The sequence below is a fragment of the Leucoraja erinacea genome, chromosome 3 (genome assembly GCF_028641065.1).
Source record: "Leucoraja erinacea ecotype New England chromosome 3, Leri_hhj_1, whole genome shotgun sequence".
NCBI lineage: Eukaryota > Metazoa > Chordata > Chondrichthyes > Rajiformes > Rajidae > Leucoraja > Leucoraja erinaceus.
The window spans coordinates 50360916-50384822 of NC_073379.1; the positions used below are offsets into that span (position 1 = coordinate 50360916).

The following is a 23907-nucleotide window of genomic DNA, read 5'->3' on the forward strand; positions in this document are numbered from 1 at the left end:
ATAATCCCTTTAGTTTGAAGGCTTTAATTTTGATTTAATTGGATGGATAATGAATCCTAGTTTCCAATAATTGTTAAGTGGCTGTTACCGTTTGTTCAGCCCGTCCTAAGTTCCCGCACAATTAGTATGTCATCCAAAGAAGCCATTACCATTGTGTGGCTGGTTGTTATATTTTGTAAATAACCTAGGTGCTAATGTAAACACATTAGGTAGTGCTCTATACTGCTAGAGCTGAACCATCCAATTAGATAAAAATAACGTCCGTGGTCACCTGTTATGGGTACTGAAAATAGTAAGCATCCTTTGAATCAATGCTTGCCATTTTCGTTCTTAAAACGAATATACTTAACAATAGAAAAGGTTTCCGTTCTTAACGAATATATCGTATTATTTTATTTATTTATTTATTTATTTTTTTAATATATGGTCCCTAGATAAGGGACATATCAGATATTTAAACTGATAAAAAAACCCAGATATTATGCTTGATCTTGGCCAAAAAGCCGAGATCTGATCTATGTTTGATGCGTCAAGCGCCATATCCTATTTTGTTAGGAAGGGAATGCGTAGATAATAATTCTTCCCTTACAATGCAGCTAAAACCCCTCCATTGCTGATGTCCAGTGTCTGTATCCCATATGACATATTTGGTAATTGGTGATTATGTCTGGATACGAGTAGATCGGCATCTGGTGTTCCATATCGTGTAGAAACATCAGCAAATACTATAGCCCAATATCCATTTGGTGTTCTCCTCCAAATTCCTCTCTCGATATATCAGCTGGACTAGAAAATTATGTGTTGTAAAATTCTATTGTGTATCCCCGGATACTGTTTAAGATACGAGTGTCAAAATTATTTATTCGATGTCTTCTCGCACCAACCTCCTTGCTTCCTTCTGGCTTTACTGTTTTCATCTGGATCCCCGAGGCCGTGTGTTGTGGGTGTACACATCTTCAGATATAGGGGCGATACCTTTGAGGATGATGTTTGGACGTTTAGATGAGCTCCAATTTGGCTTCATTGTCCAACTCCTTGACCTTCTAGATCAGTCACCTCCAAATAAAGATATTGCTAGGAGGTTTCGGGTTTACACAGGCCCGTGTCAATCCCGGTTGGATGTAACCAGATGCATAAATTGAGTAGTTTAGTACATTCAGGGATTTACAATCCCCAGTGGCAAGTGACCGCTATGGTGTCAGCTAATGTTTGCCCCTGCAGTAGAGAGAGAACATATGGTCTATGCTGGTTTCTAACCTGGTTTGTAGATCTTTCCCAGTTAGCTTTACTCACAGCTGTACTGTTGTTCCCCCTGAAACATAGACAGACATCCCATGTGACTTCCCAGATGGGAATGGAATTTGTCAGTAAATTTTTTGGACTGCTAAATCCTTCAGTCACAACATAAGTATTCCTGTATTTCTATCAGGAAAAGACCAATAATGCACTCTATGTACTTTGTGACTTAGAAAAAGCATCACCTCATTATTATAGCTCTTACATCTGTTACCTGTCCAGGGTTTGCCCTAGACTTGACCCCAGCACTCTTCTCGTTGCAATGCGTGTAGCGATAATGACACGCAAGCGTACTAGCGGGCTCTTCATGGAGTCCCTCACGTGACTCCGAAGTAAAATACCAGAGTTAAATATTAAAATATGAAATAATAGACAATCCTATGGTTAATGGTATTTCTTTTCCATTTTGTTGTCTTTATGCAATGTTCTTTAACTCGCTGCAGAGATAATCCTTCAGAACTCAGATTAGTTTAGCCATTTGAGATTCTTTGCTTTTTTTGTAAGTGTAAGGGGGCGCCGTCCTGTATGGTAAGGCTGCCCAGCCTGCAGCTGTCCGTTTTTTTCACCTCTTTTTTTTAGTTTTAGTGAATTTTAGTGTTTTGTTTTTGGAGTTCTAGTCTTTTTTATGTGGAGGGTGGGGGAAGGGGGAAACTACTTTTCAGCGTCCCTGCCTGGTCGGAGGGGCGGCTTTTCTCCGAGCAGCATCTTTGACACGTCTTCGCGGCCTACCAGCGGGCCTGGAGCGGCATTTCCTGTCAGGACTGGCCAGAACCTCGGCTTCGGCGGTGGCATAGTGCTGGAGCGCTGTCGCGGAGCAGGCGATGCCTTGCCTGGGTCACCGCGTTGGAACTCCGGTGTGCTGAGACCACCGAGAAAAACATCACGGAGCTGCGGGTCTGTGGAGTGGCCAGCCGTGGGCTGCGGCATTGAACTTTACATCGGGAGCCTGGGATCTCTCGCTTAGATCGCCAGTGGTGGAGCTCCATCCAGCGCGGCCTGCCGGCTTCGGAAGCCGCAGTCCCCGGTAAGGAAGCGGCCATTCCAGGTTTCCCAAGCTGCTGTGAGGATTCTCCTGACGCTGGAGCACCATCATCCGGTGAGAAGGGCCTGGAACACCGGGCCTCCGTAAAGACGACTGCGGAGGCCTCAATAGGCCCGACTATGGCTGGACATGGGATGGGGACTTGACATTGTGCCTTCCCTCATAATGGGAACCATTGTGGAGGGATGTATTTTTATGTATAAATCTCTTTATTATTGTTATGTCTGTATACTTTTTTTGTGTGCTGCATTGGCAATAAGCATTTCACTACACCAATGATGTATGTGACCAATAAATAACCTTTGAACCTTTGAATATATTGATGCATCTGTGGCTGGATGTTGTAGCACTCTTGTCTCCACACTAGAAGGTTGTGGGCTCAAATCCAGCTTGTTAGGAGTGAATCCACAATTTAAGTATCCAGTGTAATCCTACGATTGGCTTGTCATTCAGATGACATCCTGGCATCGCTCTCAGGTGAATATAAATCAGCAGAGCCAACTTCAAAGATGATGGGAGTTTGCTGCAGTGTAGTGGCCAATGTTTGTGTTGAATAAACCATGAAAGTGTAATGCTAGAAATACATACAAAGGTCACACCACAATATTGCAGGAGAGTTGTGATTGCACTGAACAGAATGCAGAGTTGACTTTACCAGACTGGTCCAGAACGCAGCCGCCCGACTCATCACCCACACCAAATCCTGGCATCACATTACTCCTGTCCTCAAACAACTTCACTGGCTTCCCATCTCCCACCGGATCACCTACAAAATCCTGATCCTCACCTACAAAGCCCTCCACCATCTGCCCCCCCCATATCTCACTGACCTCCTCTCCCCCTACCAACCCTCACGGCCCCTCAGATCCACATCAGCTGGTCTCCTGTCCATCCACAAGTCCAACCTCCGTAGTTTTGGGGACAGAGCCTTCTCCAGGGCAGCTCCCAGGCTCTGGAACTCCCTCCCCCAACTGATCCGCAATTCCGTGTCGCTCACCATCTTCCAGTCCCGCCTCAAGACCCATCTCTTCACCTCTGCCTATCCTTAGCCCCACGTGCCGTCCCTTTTCATCTGTGCATTAATTGCCTCATGCTGTGTTTTGTATTGAATTCTGTATTTACTTTGTGTACTAGTCATGTCTCTACTATTTATTTCATTCCCTTTACATGTTTTACCTCTACCTGCTAAATTTTTGTAAGGTGTCCTTGAGACTCTTGAAAGGCGCCCATAAATAAAATGTATTATTATTATTATTACCTGGACTGAACATTTTCAGCTAGAATAAAATAAGAATATTGAGGAGGTTTGAGGAAAGATTTTGAGTTGTACAATTATGTTGGAATTTGCTGAAGTAAACATGAAAATTCTTTGTCCCTGGCAGGGGTGTCATAAGCCAGTTGCTATAGATTTTATAGAAGAGTTGCGAATTATGAAGGTAGAGGAAGGAATGTTGAGGGAGGGGGTGGGTGGAAATAGGTACGAGTCGTCTGGATACTAAGCATTTTAGTTTCCCTTCCTATTCCCATACTGACCTTTCAGACCTGGGCCTTCTCCGTTGCCAGAGTGAGGTCACAATTGGAACAGCACCTCACTTTAATTTTCCGCTTGGGTAGTTTATGCTGTGATCATTGAATTACGTAATCTCTAACTACCTCCCTCCACTCCCCTTTCTCCCCCCCCACCCCCCTCCTCTTTCTTCCCACCCCCTCCAGTGTGCCCCTCCTGGACGTGCACCTATTTCACCCCTCCCTCCCCCCCCCCCCCCCCCCCCCTCCCCCTCCACCTACATTTCTTTCTTTGGCTTCACAATTCGCAACTCTTCAATCCTTTTGTTTCGCTCCTCTTTTTTCCATCTATGCCCATTGTTCAACTATCTTCTTATCAAAAATTTCCCATGCCTGTGTTCACCTATTACCTGCAATGCTCTGTCCTGCCCTGCCTCTCGCAGCTTTCCCCCCCAACCTCTGCTTCCTCCCCCCACCACAATCAGTCTGAAGAAGGGTCCCGACCGGAAATGTCACGTATCCATTTTCTCCAGAGATGCTGCCTGACCCGCTGAGTTACTCAAGCATTTAGTTTCTATCTTTGGTGTAAACCAGCATCTGCAGAACCTTTTTATTTCTTAAAATTCTTACTCCGCCATTTTCTCCAGGAATGCTGCCTGACCCGTTGAGTTACTCCAGCACTTTGTGCTTTTTGTGTAAACCAGCATCTGTAGTTCCTCATTTCTGCTATAAATGTAAAGTTACTTGTAAGAACTTTAGAGAGGAGATAAGGACATTTTCTGCACCCCTTGGGCCCAGAACATGCTCTTTAAAAAAATGGTGGGGGCATCAATATTCACCATGTAGGCCATTTAACCTACTAACCAGTATGTCTTTGGAGTTTGGGAGGAAACCGGAGATCCTGGAGAAAACCCACACAGGTCACGGGAAGAATGTACAAGCTCCGTACAGATAAGAACTCGTTGTCAGGATCGAACCCAGATCTCTGCCACTGTATGGCAGCAACTCTACCACTGTGCCACCGTGGTGTACTATTTTACCATTGAGAAAGCAGCACTATGCCACCCTCTGCAGTGTTTGTGGAGTTGCTGCTTGAATGCAGTTGTTTAGGTGGTTCAAGCATTTAGATCCAGTGGTGTTGAAGGACTGGTGATATTTTTCCAAATGAAGATGATTCACAACTTGCATTGGGGACCTACAAGTGGTGGTGTTCACATGCATCTGCTCCGTTGAAATTCAGTGGTAGATGTAACAGGTTCTTTAGATTAATTTTGTGTTGTTCGAAAGGCAAAGTTGAATGTATTTTGTAGACAGCTCACACATGTCGCGGGGTGACGCCTGTATGGTCATGAATAGTCGCCCAAAGAGTCGTACCTTTTATTGGTCGCCGCTGGATTTTCAACATTTTGACTACGACTATGACGGGTGCCGGCAAGTGGGTAAGTGGGACAGGCCCATGATGCTACTTTCAAGGAACAATGTACATGCAATCTGAGATCCCTCTGCTCTTCAACACTCTCCAGAGCCCTGCCATTGTGCTTCTGTGGAGGTTCTGCCTGGGTTAAACCTTCCAAAACGCAGAACTTCATATTTATCTGCAATAAACTCTATTAATCATTCCTCTGCTTACTTTTCAAATTGATCAAGATCCTGGTAACCTTTGATAACCATCTTCGCTAACTATAATACCACCCACTTTAGTGTCATCTGCAACTTACTAATCCTGCCTTGTACATTTCATCCAAATCATTGATATAAACCACAAACAGAAATGGCCCATTTGTAGACACTAGTGTGTATTTGAGACATACCACTAGTCACAGGCTTCCAGTACAATAATAACTTTCAACCTTCACCCTCTACCTCCTTCACGAAACCACTTTTCTGTCCAATTGGCTAACTCTACCTGGAGCCCATGCAAGATCCCTGAGCAAATCACCACACTGCTGATGTATTGTAGTAACTATACTGGAACAGTTTAGCTGCAGTTGCAGTTTGTTCAGAAGCACAGGTCTTCAGTAAAACAGCTGGGAAATTGGAGTGAGTCGGGAGAGAGAACTTGAAGGGGAACTTTGAGATGTTGTCCCTATACTGAGGTGAGAAAAAACTTTTTCACTCAGAGAGTTGCAAATTTGTGGAATTCCCTGCCACAGAGGGCAGTGGAGGCCAAATCACTGGATGGATTTAAGAGAGTTAGATAGAGCTCTAGGGGCTAGTGGAATCAAGGGATATGGGGAGAAGGCAGGCACGGTTATTGATTGGGGACGATTAGCCATGATCACAATGAATGGCGGTGCTGACTCGAAGGGCCGAATGGCCTACTCCTGCACCTATTTTCTATGTTTCTATTATTCCGCTGCACCTGCTACAAAACAATGATTGTGGATTCGGTGTTTTAAATCATTGTAGATACTGCTTTGTTCAGATAGTATTTGTAATTAAAACGTCAATAATTTTGTTTGTTAATATCTCTATCTTCAGTGTTTATCATAATGTGCCCCATTGAATATAACTCTATTAGAGGAAGCTGTTTGTGCACTGGATATCAATGATGCCCCAAAATTGTGACCCAAAGGGTGCTACTGTGTTTCCACACTTTCCACAGTAGCATAATTTGGAGAGTGATAGAATGTTTGCCCATTTCTGTATTTTTAAGCACATTAATAATGCCAAATGAAACTGCAAGAATATTTCAAGGTCCTCAGATGAAATACAAATAAAGGAAAAACTAAATTGTAGAACACTTTTATTAGCAAGCATCCTAAGTAAAATCAATGAGGATAGAAATATAGAAACATAGAAAATAGGTGCAAGAGTAGGCTATTCCGCCCTTCGAGCCTGCACCGCCATTCAATATGATCATGGCTGATCATCCAACTCAGTATCCCGTACCTGCCTTCTCTCCATACCCCCTGATCCCTCTAGCCACAAGGGCCACATCTAACTCCCTCTTAAATATAGCCAATGAACTGGCCTCAACTACCTTCTGTGGCAGAGAGTTCCAGAGATTCACTACTCTCTGCGTGGAAAAATGTTTTTCTCATCTCGGTTCTAAAGGATTTCCCCTCTATCCTTAAGCTGTGACCCCTTGTCCTGGACTTCCCCAACATCGGGAACAATCTTTCTGCATCTAGCCTGTCCAACCCCTTAAGAATTTTGTAAGTTTCTATAAGATCCCCCCTCAATCTCCTAAATTCTAGCGAGTACAATCTGAGTCTATCCAGTCTTTCTTCATAAGAAAGTCCTGACATCCCAGGAATCAGTCTGGTGAACCTTCTCTGCACTCCCTCTATGGCAATAATGTCCTTCCTCAGATTTGGAGACCAAAACTGTACGCAATACTCCAGGTGTGGTCTCACCAAGACCCTGTATGACTGCAGCAGAACCTCTCTGCTCCTATACTCAAATCCTTTTGTTATGAATGTCAACATACCATTCGCTTTCTTCACTGCCTGCTGCACCTGCATGCCTACCTTCAATGACTGGTGTACCATGACACCCAGGTTTCGTTGCATCTCCCCTTTTCCTAATCGGCCACCATTTAGATAATAGTCAGCTTTCCTGTTTTTGACACCAAAGTGGATAACCTCACATTTATCCACATTATACTGCATCTGCCATGCATTTGCCCACTCACCCAGCCTATCCAAGTCACCTTGCAGCCTCCTAGCATCCTCCTCACAGCTAACACTGCCCCCCAGCTTCGTGTCATTCGCAAACTTGGAGATGTTGCATTCAATTCCCTTGTTCAAATCATTAATATATATTGTAAATAGCTGGGGTCCCAGCACTGAGCCTTGCGGTACCCCACTAGTCACTGCCTGCCATTCTGAAAAGGACCCGTTTACTCCTACTCTTTGCTTCCTGTTTGCCAACCAGTTCTCTATCCACATCAATACTGAACCCCCAATACCGTGTGCTTTAAGTTTGTATACTAATCTCTTATGTGGGACCTTGTTGAAAGCCTTCTGGAAGTCCAGATATAACACATCCACTGGTTCTCCCCTATCCACTCTACTAGTTACATCCTCGAAAAATTCTATAAGAATCGTCAGACATGATTTACCTTTTGTAAATCCATGCTGACTTTGTCCAATGATTTCACCACTTTCCAAATGTGCTGCTATCCCATCTTTAATAACTGACTCTAGCAGTTTCCCCACTTCTGATGTTAGACTAACTGGTCTGTAATTCGCCGTTTTCTCTCTCCCTCCCTTTTTAAAAAGTGGAGTTACAATAGCTACCCTCCAATCCTCAAGAACTACTCCAGAATCTAAAGCGTTTTGAAAAATTGTCACTAATGCATCCACTATTTCTAGAGCTACTTCCTTAAGCACTCTGGCATGCAGCCTATCTGGCCCTGGGGATTTATCGGCCTTTAATCCATTCAATTTACCTAACACCACTTCCCGGCTAACCAGGATATATTGCTTACAAAGAAATGTGCCATATTTTAAATACTAATTGATAGTTATATGGACGAGAAAGGAATGGAGGGTTATGGTCTGAGCGCAGGTATATGGGACTAGGGGAGAATACGTGTTCGGCACGGACTAGAAGGGTCGAGAGGGCCTGTTTCCGTGCTGTAATTGTTATATTATATGGTTATATGATAGAAAGGCTCATTTAGATATTGTCATGCATGACATCAAGACTTTGCATACGTGAAATAACTTTGAAGAGTAATCATTGACACTGCAAGGAACATGACAACCAGCCTGTGAATTTGAAGCTGCTACTGACAGCATTTTGATACAGGTGATGATTATTTTCTTTGGTTGAATGACAAATGCAAATGTAATTCCGTTGAGCATTTCTGGTTATTGTTGTGGTATTGCATTTTCTTTCAATGTTGCACTGTAGCGTTATTGCTTCCATTAGATTGTCGTGTTGCGGTTTTGTAGTTATTATATTGCCTAAGCATTTTCTTCAAGGCATTATATGTGGACTATTCAGAGGTCAAGTGGCACAAGGAGAAAGAGAGGAGTTATCGTTGGTGATTCCTGCTTGAGAACTCTGGAACTTTCATCTAGTATGTGTCTGGCCATTCTGTCTTATCCATCTGTATATGTACTACAAGCATTCTTATTGTTTACTACATTTTCAAACGTTAATTAATACATACTGTTTGAAATTATGTATAATTCAGGCTGCTAATACGTTTCCTCACCTTAGGATGTCCCAGAATGCTGTACATTTAATGAAGAACCTTTCGCCCTGCAGTCTCTCTTGTAACACATGATACATGCCAGCTGACAGTGTATTAATCTCTTCCTAAGTCTGTTTAGGAATTTCAAGATTGCCATCTTCAGCTTGCATCTTGGATGCATACAGTGGAGCAAGCCCTGTCCCAGAGGATATAATAAAAAACAAACTCTAGAATCACAAATTTAAGGGAGTCTCAAAGAATTAAAAGGGAGGTTTGCAAACACGTTCCATTAGCTTCATAGATCTTGGTATAGTTAATAGTATTTTCTGCCACAACCCATTATTGAAGTGTAGTCCATACCTTCTTTAAAAGGGAAATTAAAGAGTAACTTGAGGAAAGGAATGAATAGTAACGGTTATAGGAATGAGGAGAGTCGGATTAGACAGTGTTGTGTGTTAGCAAGCACTAAAGTGCAGACTTGGGTGGAGTAATGTGATCCTTTATGGAGAATGCTCTCTTAGGAAAAAGATGTGCACCAGCAAAGATAGCTATCTTCCTTTTAGAAGTTTTTAAAGATAAAACTACTGTACTTCAATGGGGTTTGTGCTTTGATAGTAAAAAGGATGCTCTGGGAACTCAACTATTTGTTTTGAAGTACCAGTGGCTTTTAAAGTTATTTTTTATGATCTCAGACCTCAGTTTAACTTTTAAATGTTGCAACAGTAAATGGGAAAAGAGGAAAGTTTTGTGAATTATTTAGAGTCCTGAGATATATTTGTTGGATCATTTTTACAAATAATGTCTACAAAGTTTTGAAATAAGATTCTGCTGAGAACATAGAGGAATTGTTTTTTTATCATCTGCCATTACAGACTTTGGCTGAGATAATTTTCTCAGCCAAAGACTGTCATGGTCGAAGCTTCAAAGTAGTTGCAGATGTGGATCAATGATAATTCTGATTAATGCAATACAACAGACATTCAGAGCTGGTTATCACTTTCAGTCAATGCAAAACACATTGATAAAGACCCTTATTTTAAAGAGCTCACATACCTTTCATTCCAAGATCTTGCCACACATTACCATCTGTAACATGCTATTGCTAATCATGCTTTCTTGAGATATCACACCGGTCATCATTTGAAGGCCATTAGATAATAGAAGCTGGAAATCCATAATGTAGGGTACCACATGGATCGGTGCTGTAACCTTTGTTGCTTATAATATACATAAATCACCTAGACCTAGATACAAGTGACCTAGACCTAGACTGGAAGGATTTTCTCCTTTTAGTTTTAATAGTCAATCTTATTCTGAGACCTTGTGTGTTTGTTTATTATTGCGCATGCACCAAGATACAGTAAAAAGCTTTTGATTGCGTGTTATCCCGTAAAAGAAAGACTATACATGAATACAATCAAGCCATCTACGTACAAAGATAAAGGATAAAGGGTACATCATTTAGTGCAAAGATATAATAATGAAGTCCGATAAGAGTCTGAATAAAGATAGTTCATAGGGGGTTGTGCCACCCAGTTATGGATCCTCTGGTGATAGAAAGCACCTCCTCTCCAGATACCCTGTAAATCCCTCATGCGGTCTATAAATCCTCTCAGAATTTGTCAAATCTGTTGCCATTCTTCCATGTGCTGCATAGAAACTAGCACTAATAGTGACCACAATACATCTGATCTTAACTATAACCTATTATATTTTATCATATTTTATGTTTATTTGTGATCAACCCCAAAAGACCAGGTAACAGCTTGATGAATCTATTATTTACCATTTCCAATTTAATGACATTCTTCCTGTAGCTGGACGACCAGAACTGAACAAAATACCCCGTAGGCAATCTCACCAACGACTTATGCAGCTGCACATAATGTGCCAAAGTTTGTACTCAATGTCTGTATAATTATATATTGCTGTATAATTATTATAACTCTATTAAATCTGTTTTCTTATGCAGGCACTCCGCGTTGGAGCTTCCGCGTGATCTCCATGTTGGAGCTTCCATGTGGTCTCCGTGTAAATAGTAAATTTGTGTTAATCCTGGTCAAATTGGAGAGGCCAGGACCCTAAAATTGAGTAAACCCTTCTGTACAAATGGGACAAGCTGCAGAATGGTGCCAGTTTGCCTAGAGCCTAGATCAGAGATGCAGGAAGAGAATGGGAACATCTGCAGACCCTGACAATTGGGTGCAAAATGCATAGAATAGATTGGATGAATGCAAACCAGACATAAACTTTGTAAATAATTGTAAATAATGTTGCAAAGCTTTACTTTGCTGAATGTTGATTGGATTAAGTATTGAGCCTTGTCTGGCTTTCTTGCATATCAGGGCAAATGTTGCGATGTTTGTTTCAACTGAGAAACACTGTTTGAATACAATGTATTAGCCACTGTATTATTGGGTTAGGGAAATGTCTGTCATGTATGGGGTTAATCGATATCTGTAATTGGATTGTAAAGAGACTACCCCCATGTGGTTTGGCCCCTCGATGTCCGTGGACCTATAAAAGTCCGCTACCACGAGGTCCTGCATTGATCCTCTGGGATAGCGCTTAGGACTGCGTGATCTTCTGGAGTGTCTCTGTTTGAGCGAGGCCTAGAGGGCTTGATCAGGCTGATAAGAGGATCAAACCCGTGGTGGTTAAGTATAGTAGTTGAACTGTAATTGTGTTTTGTCAAAATAAAGTTTAGATGCACAAGTGCTTGACTCAGGGATTTTTGACTGAAACTAGATGGGGGGGGAAGCTTATAACAAGCTATTTACATTTGCACTCCCAAATGTACATAAATTATATTGACAAAACATAATCATGTCAGTACTGAAAGATACAAATAATGACAGAATAATGCACTACTTAAGTTAATTTGTTTTCATGGTCCCTTATTAATCCAATGGATTACTAAAATCATAGGGAATTAACTGATTAGTTAATGAAGCTCTGGTTATCTGTTTCTGTAAATAGGCAAGTCATAAATTCTTGAGCAAAATCAAAAACTGTTGGAGGAACTCAGCGGGTCAGACACCTGTGGAGGGAATTGGACAGATATTGCTTTGGTCCATGACCCTTGTACAGACTGATGGAGTAGAGGGGAGATCGCTGGTAGAATGCGGTGAGGGCAATGGGTGGAGCAAAAACTGCAGATGGATCTCGACCAGAAACGTCACCCATTCCTTTTATCCAGAGATGCTGCCTGTCCCGCTGAGTTATTCCAACATTTTGTGTCTATCTTTGATTTAAACCAGCATCTGGGGTTCCTTCATAAAACAAGTAAAAGGTGGATCCAGATAAGGAGAGGTTGATTGGCGGATGAGTCCGGTGGTGATTCTATAAATTCTTCATCTAGCCTGCTAATTTAAATGTCTTAATGAAATCAGTTGAGATTTGTATTTTGGTCTGAACAGTTTGGCACTTTCTGTAAATGTTAAGAACGCAAACATCACCACAAAATGTTGTGTAATAAGCAGATTGGAATGATTAAATACTTTTCCTTTCATCGTCAGGTTAATGAAATTTACCATGATAAATCATTGGGAGCTCATGTGAATGTGGTGCTGGTGCGAATGATCATGCTGGGATATGCAAAGGTAAGTTAGATACAAAGCCCTCCACCCAAACTGCAATTTTCCTTTTTCTGTTTGCTACTCATCTGTCACAAAGAACAACGTTCAAGAAATGTAACAAAATATAAAGAAAGGTGGTACAGGTCGAAAACTGATTTTCCGGCAACTGATGTTCTGCCCACTCCTATAATAAAGGCAAAATTACGAGAACTCAGTTGAAATTTCCTGAGCTGCCGCAGATGGCATTGTGAGTGACGAGCGCTGTTTCCGGTCGTGCCCATCCCTCATGAAAGAATCACCTGTGCTCTCATTCTCTCCAAATCGTTTTGCAAACACAATGCAGCAATTACCCATTTTAACAACCCCATTATAACAGATGTCGGATATAGCGGACAGACCTGCCGACCCATCCCCGTCTCGCACCATCTCCACGGCCGCTTAGAGCATGGCTTCTGACCCCACACCCAATTCACAAAGTACACCAGCGAGCCCTTCTTCACCCACTGAAAGGACACACAACGCTGGAGTAATTCAGTGAGTCAGGATCTCTGGAGAGCACAGATAGGTGACATCAGGACCATTCCTCAGACTGATTCAGCCGGCTGAGTTCCTCCAGCACTTTGTGTTTCAGTGCACCCCCTCGGTCACCATGGGGCTCCCTCACCTCTCCCTGTTGTCACTTCCAAGGTGGAGAAGGAGGAAGGGGCGGCTATGGTGGGGGGGGGGACACGGTCGCAAGCAACGACCTGCTGACCCCTTCCCAGTTCCCCCATCTCTCCAGCTTTTGAGAGCCGTGGCTTCCGCCTCCACTCTTGACTCGCAAGGTGCATCAATAAGCCCTTCTAGTATGGACGGCACGGTGGTGCAGCGGTAGAGTGGCTGCCTTAGAGTGCTTACAACACCGGAGACTCGGGTTCGATCCCGACTACGGATGCTGTCTGTATGGAGTTGTTACGTTCTCCCCGTGACCGTAGGTTTTCTCTGTGATCTTCAGTTTCTACCCACACTCCAAAGACGTAGGTTAATTGGCTTGGTATAAATCTACAATTGTCCCTAGTGTGTGTAGGATAGTGTTAATGTGCGGGGATCTCTGGTTGTTGTGGACTTGATGGGCCGAAGGGCCTGTTTCCGTGCTGCATCTCTAAACTAAACTAAACTAAACTAAACTAAACTAAAGTGATGTTACATATGACAAATGACAAAGCTGTTGTTTTGTCCGGTGATAAACCTGTTTTTGCGGCTCATGTTGTAGCCCTGGGGACAGCGCTTTCTTTAGTATACCCCCACCGACAGAAAACTGTGGGGCTCAGGAGTGGGGTCGGAAACCGGAGCTCCAAACAGCCGGGGCAACTGGGAGCCCACAAATTCACAAGTTATAGGAATAGAATTAGGCCATTCGACCCATTGAGTCTACTGGGCCTTTCAATCCGCTGATCTCTGCCTCCTAATCCCATTTTCCTGCCTTCTCCCCATAACTTGACACCCGTTCTAATCAAGCCCGCAATGGATCGGCAGGTCACTCTATTCACATTCTGTTTACATTTTATATTTCTTCTATTTAACTCCATTGTGCTTTAGAGATACGGGAGGGTGTCATTAGTGGGCCAGGGGTATATTGTCGTTTTATTATCGTGTGACCTCTGTTGGTCCAGAAAGGCTCTGGAATTGAGGATGCCAAAAAAAATGTGTTCAACCCGCAATGGAAGCTGCCATGAGTCATCTATGCAACATCATAAAATCACTATAAATTCAAAAGACAACCTTATTGCACTTACTCTGGGTGAAGTGTTCTTTTGCAGATTATTTGGAGGAAAACTTTTAACAGCTGGAATCTGGCAGATGAACTAAACTAATTATCAATATCTTTTAGAAACGATAAGCACTTTGTTAAGAAATTTGTATTTTCACAGCCGTTATAGACTTATGCCGCCTTCCACTCATTATGTAAATTTCCAGACATATAAATTGTTATAAGTTGTTACTTTGGCTTATTTATTTGTTCACACGATCTAAAATGTTGTTACTTACTGCCTATCCCTCATTTCTACTGAACTACGGTTGTATTTAATAATCTGGTCATAATTAGGCTAGACTAGCAAAATATAGCAGACTACCCTTCTTCAAGAGCATTAGTGAACATTAGAATGAATTTTTAGAGCATGTACTACTTCCATGATTACCCATTCGTCATACTAGTAATATTTGATTACTTTAATTTAAGTCCCTCGTCTTTCATGATGGTGTTTGTTCTCATGGGCCCCAATCCTTGGTCTAGATCTATGGGTATTATCCAGTAACTTAATCATTTCTTGTTTGCAACCATACCCCTACTGATTATAGCACCTATTCATACCAAATCTCAGATAATGCTGGAAAGATGTACTGGCATTATTGTTCTGAGTTCCTTCTTTCAGTATAGGGCTTTCTTAAGACAAGGGCAAAACACAAAGCCAGGGCATAACTCATTCATAATATCCATACTAGCATTTGTCAAGACTTCATTCTGGTTGCAATGCTTTTCATATTTGCCTGCACTGTAGGGCATAGATTACTACAGCACCCATAGAGGTTATTGTCACTTCTGATTTGTAGCTCTGCTTTTTTGCAGCATAATCTAATCTGTTCACCAAGAAATTATCAACATACATTCACCCAGGGAGCATAAGTAACATGGTTGTAACAGGATCAATGCTGTTACACTGCAAATTCTGAACCATTTATTCAATCTTAAGCATAAAAGCTTCAAGCAAATTTCATTTTGTAACAGCATGACGGTTCTATTTGATGTTCATGATTGCAGAGTGGTCATAGCGAGATTCAATTCCTCCTTTATATTTGACCTTTCTTTGGTGTGATTAAAATGTTAAGGTTTGCTTCACTTGTTTCATTTGAAAAATCACACTGACATTACCTAGTATATCCTCAATCTTAAAACATACTGTGCTCAACAAATTACTTTTCAAATGTTGTCCATTTAGTACCCGGCACCATGTAATTGCAAAATTGGTAAGTAATTCCCTAAGTCATCTGGATGATATATCCAGCTTTGTGGAACTGTGTACATATATCATGTTAAGGAAACCTTAATGAAACCATATATGCTGTGATCAGTCCATCAGCTTGATTGAAAGAGGGAATCCATCTCGAAGTTTGGAGAATGTCTGCCGTTGGGCCTCCTCTCAGCAAAAATCAGACCAAAATCATTCCGAGCACCACGACCATGCCATCTTTTTAACAAGGCAAGATTTCGGTCCAGCGGGAATGCAAGGTACTGCACAAGACTGACTACTGGTGGCGATGGTGAAATCAGCAATGAATTGCTTTTTGTACAATCCAGTTGAAGAAATTGTTTCCATAGACTATTCCAATTAAGCTTTGGGAATAAACTGTTTTCTTCTCCACAGCCTTTACAATTATACCAAATTATACCAACCAAGGTAGTATCTGTTCTCATAATGACCACCGTGGCCATCAAAAGAGGCACCAAGTCCAATAGTAGGGGCATGTTGTCATCCCTACTCCAGGTTCTGTAAAAATGGGAGGTGATTACCCCATGATTTTGTCAACAAAATAGAGAGAGTACAGAGGAGATTTACTAGAAGGTACACAAAAAAGCTGGAGAAATTCAGCGGGTGTAGCAACATCTATGGGGCGAAGGAAATAGAGCTGGCAGTCTGAAGAAGGGTTTCGGCCCGAAACGTTGCCTATTTCCTTCGCTCCATAGATGCTGCTGCACCCGCTGAGTTTCTCCAGCTTTTTTGTGTACCTTCGATTCTCCAGCATCTGCAGTTCCTTCTTAAACACAGATTTACTAGAATGTTGGCTGGGTTTCAGCAACTAAGTTACAGGGAAAGGTTGAACAAGTTAGGGCTTTATTCTTTGGAGCGCAGAAGGTTAAGGGGGGACTTGATAGATGTCTTTAAAATGATGAGAGGGATAGACAGAGTTGATGTGGACAAGCTTTTCCCTTTGAGAATAGGGAAGATTCAAACAAGGGGACATGACTTCAGAATTAAGGGACTGAAGTTTAGGGGTAACATGAGGAGGAACTTCTTTACTCAGAGAGTGGTGGCTGTGTGGAATGAGCTTCCAGTGAAGGTGGTGGAGGCAGGTTCGGTTTTATCATTTAAAAATAAATTGGATATATGGACGAGAAAGAATGGAAGGTTATGGTCTGAACGCAGGTATATGGGACTAGGGGAGAATACGTGTTCGGCACGGACTAGAAGGGTCGAGATGGCCTGTTTCCGTGCTGTAATTGTTATATGGTTATATGATAGAGCCAGGTTCTGTAATAGTGGGCTGTGGTCAACCTATGCCGAGGGCAGCTCCTATGATAACAGGTCATTGTCACTACGCCACATCCAGATCTTGTAATAATGAGAAATGGTGGATAACAATAATAGGAATTAAATGTTGAATTGCCAGGATATCCTCAACAAAAGGCATTGTATGTTACCACAGTGGCTAATTCTGGTGATTACAATGAAAGGATCTATCTGGTACAGTTCGGGTAGCTGATGACTGAGGATATACAAAGAAGTAGCCTAGATTTTGCAATCTAATCCCACAAATCTAGCTCCAGTAACACAAGAAATGTAACAGGTCAGGAAGAATCTTATTGGGCTGATAGCATTAGGTGCCAGATCACCCAACCTCAAACATATTTTGTGATGTTTGGCAATGATGCAGTCATGGTTGACTTCCTTCCATCGTTAACTTCTACTTAATGCTTGTCATCTGCTACTGATCATTTATTTGTGTCATGTTCCAGTTATAAGTCAACAAACATATCCACAGTCCCAGTCACCATGCACTTTCTGATCCATACATAGTCATAAGTAACTGTTTAATCAAAACATCCTGTCATAAGTATTGATTTGTTCATGTTTGTTTAAGCAAAGATGTTTGGGGGAGATGCAGGAACTAGACAAGCAGTTTATATCTCCGTGGAAGTTGAACATTCCAGTCAGTGTTTTGGGATTGAGGCTTGAACTTACAAACTTCTGTCTCAAAGGCAAATGCATGACTCGCTGCTTCAGAAAAAGGACAGCGCTAGGATCATTCATCCGATCCCACTTGCAGCTCTGGTTTCCCACTGCATGGTTAATTTTTAATTAGAGAAGTCAATCAATTACTGTTGGTGAAAGGAAATCTGGTCATTTTAAAGGAAAGTGTACTTGAGATGTTATTGATTAGCAGAGGGTAGTGATCAATAATTCAGATCAGTAGACCATATGAATAACATAGGGGGATCGAGTAAAGAAACTAAACAGGATTGGGATAATTGTTCCTAATGTTTGTAGGATTTTTATTTTATCAGGAAAGGGTAAGACACACTGATAGATTGAAAATTAAAAGAAACCTTGTGGCACATTATTGCTGTGTAGAATAAATCCTGGATTACACTGATACTTTGTATTTATAGAATCAAACCAGATTGCTTGACTATACAGTTCAGAGAAAAGTTCAGGCAGCATGTTTGAATTATGTAAATCTAGCTTCCAATCCTCTGAAATATCTAGTAACTGCTTATTGTAATAAGATTGGGTTAATATTAGTTTTCTTTCTCTTAATTACATTCTGTAGGATATGCTCCAGTGACTGGAATGTGTCACCCAGTTCGTAGCTGCACACTGAACCACGAGGATGGCTTCTCTTCAGCATTTGTTGTAGCCCATGAGACTGGTCACGTGTAAGTTTTATGTGTAGCCATGGAGTAAAACCATTTCCAGTCCTGGTGAAATAAATTATGTCATTTTAGCCAATAGACCAATTCGCAGTACAGGTGCACAACCTTTTATCCGAAGATCCAAATAACAAAAACCTCCGAATAGCGGACATTTTTTCAGTCCTTGAAGAAAGGTCCTTGAAAACGTTCACCGAGGGCGGCCCGCAGAGGTGACAGCGGAACCTCCGGTCGGTCCTAGAAGAAAGGGGAACTAAAACCCCATTCATAAAAGAGAAGGTGAGGGTATATTGAGCGGGAGGGTTAATAATTGACAATATGCTGCTGCCTGCCCGCTGAGTTAAAAAGTTCCCACGGTAGACTCACGATACACAGTGTATCGTGAATCTTGCGCGGGAACTTTTTAACTATGCGGGCAGGGAGCAGCAGATTGTCGCTCCCTTCAGTTTCACCCCACCTACACCCCTCTGCTTCCCGTCCATGTGTGTGACCCCTTCCCTCTCCTCTCCAGCTCCCCGCTCATTGCACGGGCGCGGGGGCTTCGCACTGTCTCCACGTCGGCGATGCCAGCAGGTCAATGCCAGTCACCGGAGACGTCAGGTCCAACGGGACACCGGCCCCCAGGCCCACTGCAAGCACGGAGATCCCAGAGACCCACAGCCAGCAGCAGCCCAGCCCCATTCCAACTCCAGAGGAAAACTGCAAACTGGCCGGAGACATTAGGACCACCAGAAGCCGCTCCCCGATGGGCCGCTACGGCGACACGTGGCAGTTCGCCCACAGCCCGAGCTGCGCCCCCTCATCGGGACACCGATGTAGCGGCCCATCGGGGAGCGGAGTCCTCTGGAGTTGGAGGGGGAGGGGGGTATTGAGCTATTTGATCGCCCCCTGCTATCCCAGGGACAGGGAGACAGGATGTTCACCGAGGGCGGCCCGCAGAGGTGACAGCGGAACCTCCGGTCGGTCCTCGAAGAAAGGGGAACTAAATCCCCATTCATAAAAGAGAAGGTGAGGGTACATTGCGCGGGAGAGTAGGAATCCCAAGACAAAGTTGAGTGAGCGTTCACCGAGGGCGGCCCGCACAGGTGACAGCGGAACCTCCGGTTGGTCCTGCAAGAAAAGGGAACTAAATCCCCTTCATAAAAGAGAAGTGGAGGGTATATTGCCCGGGAGGGTATATCGCCTACCTGGATGAAACCGGACATTTTTTTCAAGATGTCGTCTGCACACCAAAGCTCACCAAAGCTCACGTTTGGCGGCAAACGCACTTCGCCTCTGCTGCATACAGATATAAGAGTGTGAAAATGTCGCCTTAGGCCGCCTAAGGGCATGTAGCCCCGCTAGGGTGACATGAGTGCGAGAGGTGATTCAATGCTGCGGTCACATTTACAAATTCAGGAATTCATTCAACACACTGCATTTCATACAGACATTTATTCTGCAAGAAAAAACTACATTGAAGACTCAAACTCGCGACCGAGGAACTGCCGGGATCAAGGCGCAAACTCGCGACCTTGCGGATATGAGCCGAGCACTCTACCACTGAGCCAGCCATTAAAATCTACGCTAAAAAATTTCCATTCCGAAGGCCGACAAATTCCGAATTACGAAAAGTGGTCCCAAGGCTTTCGGATAAAAGGTTGTGCACCTGTATTGGCCTTAGGCTAACTGCAGTGCAGAATTTATTGCTACTGTACTTGCCACTGACTGGTTAGCATGCAACAAAAAGCTTTTCACTGTACCCCAGTACACATGATTATAAACTAAATGAAAACTAAAAACCATATAACCATGTGTCATGCCATGTGTTTGCTGGATTTGTATGGGCTGCACCCTCCACAGTTCCCACACATTCTCATTTAGTGATAATCAAATCTAATGCATGTCCAGAAGGCTGCAGGAAAGACAAAACCAAGAACATGCATTTATAATGCATCTTGTCATGATCTCCAAGCAACAGTTTGACGAATAAAATACAAGTTGCTGGAGTAACTCAGTGGGTCAGGCAGCATCTATGGAGCGAATGGACAGGCAACGTTTCAGGTCGGGACCTACTTCAGAATTTCTTTTGACTTGACTTCATTCGCTCGTGTGTTAGACGATGTAGCTTGCTGTTGGCTTCTGTCGTCGTCCAAGATGTTGACAGAATTGTCGCCCGACGCGTCACAGAGTGCATCGGGTCGGCGCCTCCAGGGATCGCCACGAGGAGGCTTCCGTCATAATCCCCTTGACTTGACTGATTAATCGTAATGAGGCAGCAGAGTTTTGCAACTATGTAGCACTTTCAAAAAGCTGTCACCTTTCCACATTGAACAAATTAATTATTCATGCACATTATAATTCTCTGCCAAGTTATTTCAGAAACCATAAATTATTTGCACGCAACATAAATCTCAGAAAAAAATGCAGAATGTGATTAATTATCTGTTTTTACTGGTGTTGATCAAAGGGGTCTGTGTAACTGGCTTGTCTGTGGTCCAGTTCTTGACATATTTTGGGATTTCCCAATACTCTTCAATGCCATACTCTCTTATTAAATATTCATGTTGAGTCCTTTTAGCTTGACTGTTGCTCCAGTTTGACATTGACCGAACTATGCAGCAGTGGCATGAGTACAGCCAATGCAATGTACAGTCAAGAAAGTAGTCTTATGAATAGTAACTCCAGAGTTCTGGATTTTTGAAATTATTAACTTGGTGACTTTGTCAGTGCCCTTTATGTGGCGACTATTTGCATTCCTTGGGTATGCACACAAAGAATTTCACTGATTTGTCTCCTGTGACAATAAAGTATCAATTAATTAATAATTCATTCATTCATTCATATTATGATGATGTTACTGAGCATTTTCTTTCTTAGAGTCATAGTGATACAGTGTGGAAAGAGGCCCTTCGGCCCAACTTGACCATGCCGTCCAACTTATCCCAGCTACACTAATCCCACCTGCCTGCACTTGGTCCATATCCCTCCAAACCGGTCCTATCCATGTACCTGTCTAACTGTTTCTTATGTTACATTTGTATGTGATGCATTTAATTTGAAGTGAGGTCCATCTTGTTCAATTCTAGTGAACTTGTGCCTCGGCTAGAAAGTCATTGATTCAGCTCCATGGCTGAGATGTGAGTGCATTCTGGGTTGACAACTCAATGTGGCTTTGTCAGAATGCATTTTGTAATGTGGTTTTATAAACATGATGTGTAGTTTTATAGATAAGTTAAATGGACGTTACATTTACCCTTTTGGTCATTGTAAAGAAGAGCAAACTATTTCCTCATTGAAGCACGGTCTCGTACCAAAATGTCATCTATCTATTTCCCTCCACAAATGCTGCCTGACACTTCCACCATCAGTCGTCAGTTCAAATGATGTACTAAGTTCAGAACTGTAAAATTACTCAGTTAGATTGTGTCTGAATCAAATCCTTGCTCCATTTATCTACCTGCCTTGGTTCCATATCTTTACTTTACAAAAATCTTTTATCTTAGTTTAGAAATTATGAATTGACCTATGCACAAAATAAAATCAGTAATTGCTGGAAGGACATATGGGTCAAGCAGCATCTTCAGAGTTAATGTTAGGAGTTGATTTCTCTTCATTACTAGGCAATGTTACAAAACATTTGTAAAGTTCCAGAGCAAGAGGAGGGACAGAGAGAACCAGCGAGTGTCTGATATGGTGGAGGCCAAAAGAGATTGAATGCCATGACTAGTGGTGTGTGCTAGCTGAAAGGCTTAGAAACATAGAAACGTAGAAAATAGGTGCCGGAGTAGGCCATTCGGCCCTTTGAGCCTGCACCACCATTCAATATGATCATGGCTGATCATCCAACTCAGTATCCTGTACCTGCCTTCTCTCCATACCCCCTGATCCCTTTAGCCACAAGGGCCACATCTAACTCCCTCTTAAATATAGCCAATGAACTAGCCTCAACTACCTTCTGTGGCAGAGAATTCCAGAGATTCACCACTCTCTGTGTGAAAAATGTTTTCCTCATCTCGGTCCTAAAAGATTTCCCCCTTATCCTTAAACTGTGACCCCTTGTTCTGGACTTCCCCAACATCAGGAACAATCTTCCTGCATCTAGCCTGTCCAACCCCTTAAGAATTTTGTAAGTTTCTATAAGATCCCCCCTCAATCTTCTAAATTCTAGCGAGTACAAGCCAAGTCTATCCAGTCTTTCTTCATATGAAAGTCCTGACATCCCAGGAATTAGTCTGGTGAACCTTCTCTGTACTCCCTCTATGGCAAGAATGTCTTTCCTCCTCAGATTAGGAGACCAAAACTGTATGCAATACTCCAGGTGTGGTCTCACCAAGACCCTGTACAACTGCAGTAGAACCTCCCTGCTCCTATACTCAAATCCTTTTGCTATGAATGCTAACATACCATTCGCTTTCTTCACTGCCTGCTGCACCTGCATGCCTACTTTTAATGACTGGCGTACCATGACACCCAGGTCTCGTTGCATCTTGTTTTTAGGAAGGTATATTTAGGCAATATTTTCTCATAATTCAAATTCAAATATTACATTCTATTCTGTTGCACCTATTGAACCAATGTTAATATACGTAATCTCTGTTGTAGTCAGAACAGAGCACAGTTGTCTTGAAGTGAACTAGGTGGATATTTCCACATTCGTATTTCAGTTTCATAAGATAAGTTTCATTGGTTTCTGTGAAGCATTAGTTTTTATCATTGTAACAGTGACTGTGCTTTGAAAGTGTTTAACTGGAGGTATTTAGAACATTTCGGGGTCATGAAAGGTTCACCATAAATTCAGGTCTTTTTAAGCATCCTGCTGTATAGAAGATCTCATCACAAGACTATGTGTGCTCATGTGAGACAGAAACCTTTGATAATGACACTGAAAGTAACAGTTCTGAGCCAGTAGCAATAACATTTCTATTTTAGTTGAACATTTTCTCGCATGGAATGAAGTTCACAGCTCAATTGTTGCCCAGAGTTGAACAATTTGATGATGCAAATGTTCAATGACTACAGGGAAGTTCCAAAATGTAATGACATTCCTATAATGCAAATTTGTAGTAAAGCATTGGACCAGGTTCCTCATGTGGTAAATTTATATAGTCTACTTACCACATCTTTACAGTTGTCCAAAGTACAGCGTAGCCACAAATGTTAAAGTGTAATTCATTGTTGTTATGTTCAAAGGCAGATTCGACAAATTACAAGTGGATTTATTTTTGGTGTTATTGGGTTGTGTGCAGCACAGTATCAGTAATGCCTTTTTGAGCCATGCAGCACTTCCAAAAATAGGTTTCAAGTTCAATCATCTGGTACCCTCTAAGTCAGGAAATGATCAGTGATCGGAGGTCAATAATAGAGAACACGCAAACTCCACACAGTTCAGTGTGTCTCCAACAACTCTCACCAACAGGTCCCTGGTGCTGTGAGGCGGCAGCTCTACCAGCTGTGTTTTTTTAATTTTTTTAATTATTTTTATTAGAAGCAATTGTACAAGGATAAAACATTCGGCATCTAAAATTATACTATTATTGTACAGCTTCATTTTTAACCTTATAACCTGAAAATAAGAGAAAAGAAGAGAGAACAAGAGAGGGAAAAAGTGAGGTGAAAAGATAGCTCGAAAGCACATAAAAAAGACTCCTAGACTACCAAAGTAGTA

General features: G+C 42.3%; 1 protein-coding gene and 1 pseudogene across 1 annotated transcript in view; one reads left to right on the top strand and one right to left on the bottom strand.

Moving 5' to 3' along the window:
* The window catches only part of LOC129695572 (A disintegrin and metalloproteinase with thrombospondin motifs 3-like), a 251354-nt gene that overhangs the window by 148932 nt on the left and 78515 nt on the right, over positions 1–23907 (top strand). The window contains exons 6-8 of the mRNA XM_055632651.1: positions 12512–12595; positions 15683–15839; positions 18161–18266. Coding sequence (XP_055488626.1) covers positions 12512–12595; positions 15683–15839; positions 18161–18266 — 347 coding nt within the window. The remainder of the gene's footprint in view (positions 1–12511; positions 12596–15682; positions 15840–18160; positions 18267–23907) is intronic.
* On the bottom strand, positions 403–515 carry LOC129695964 (U2 spliceosomal RNA; annotated as a pseudogene).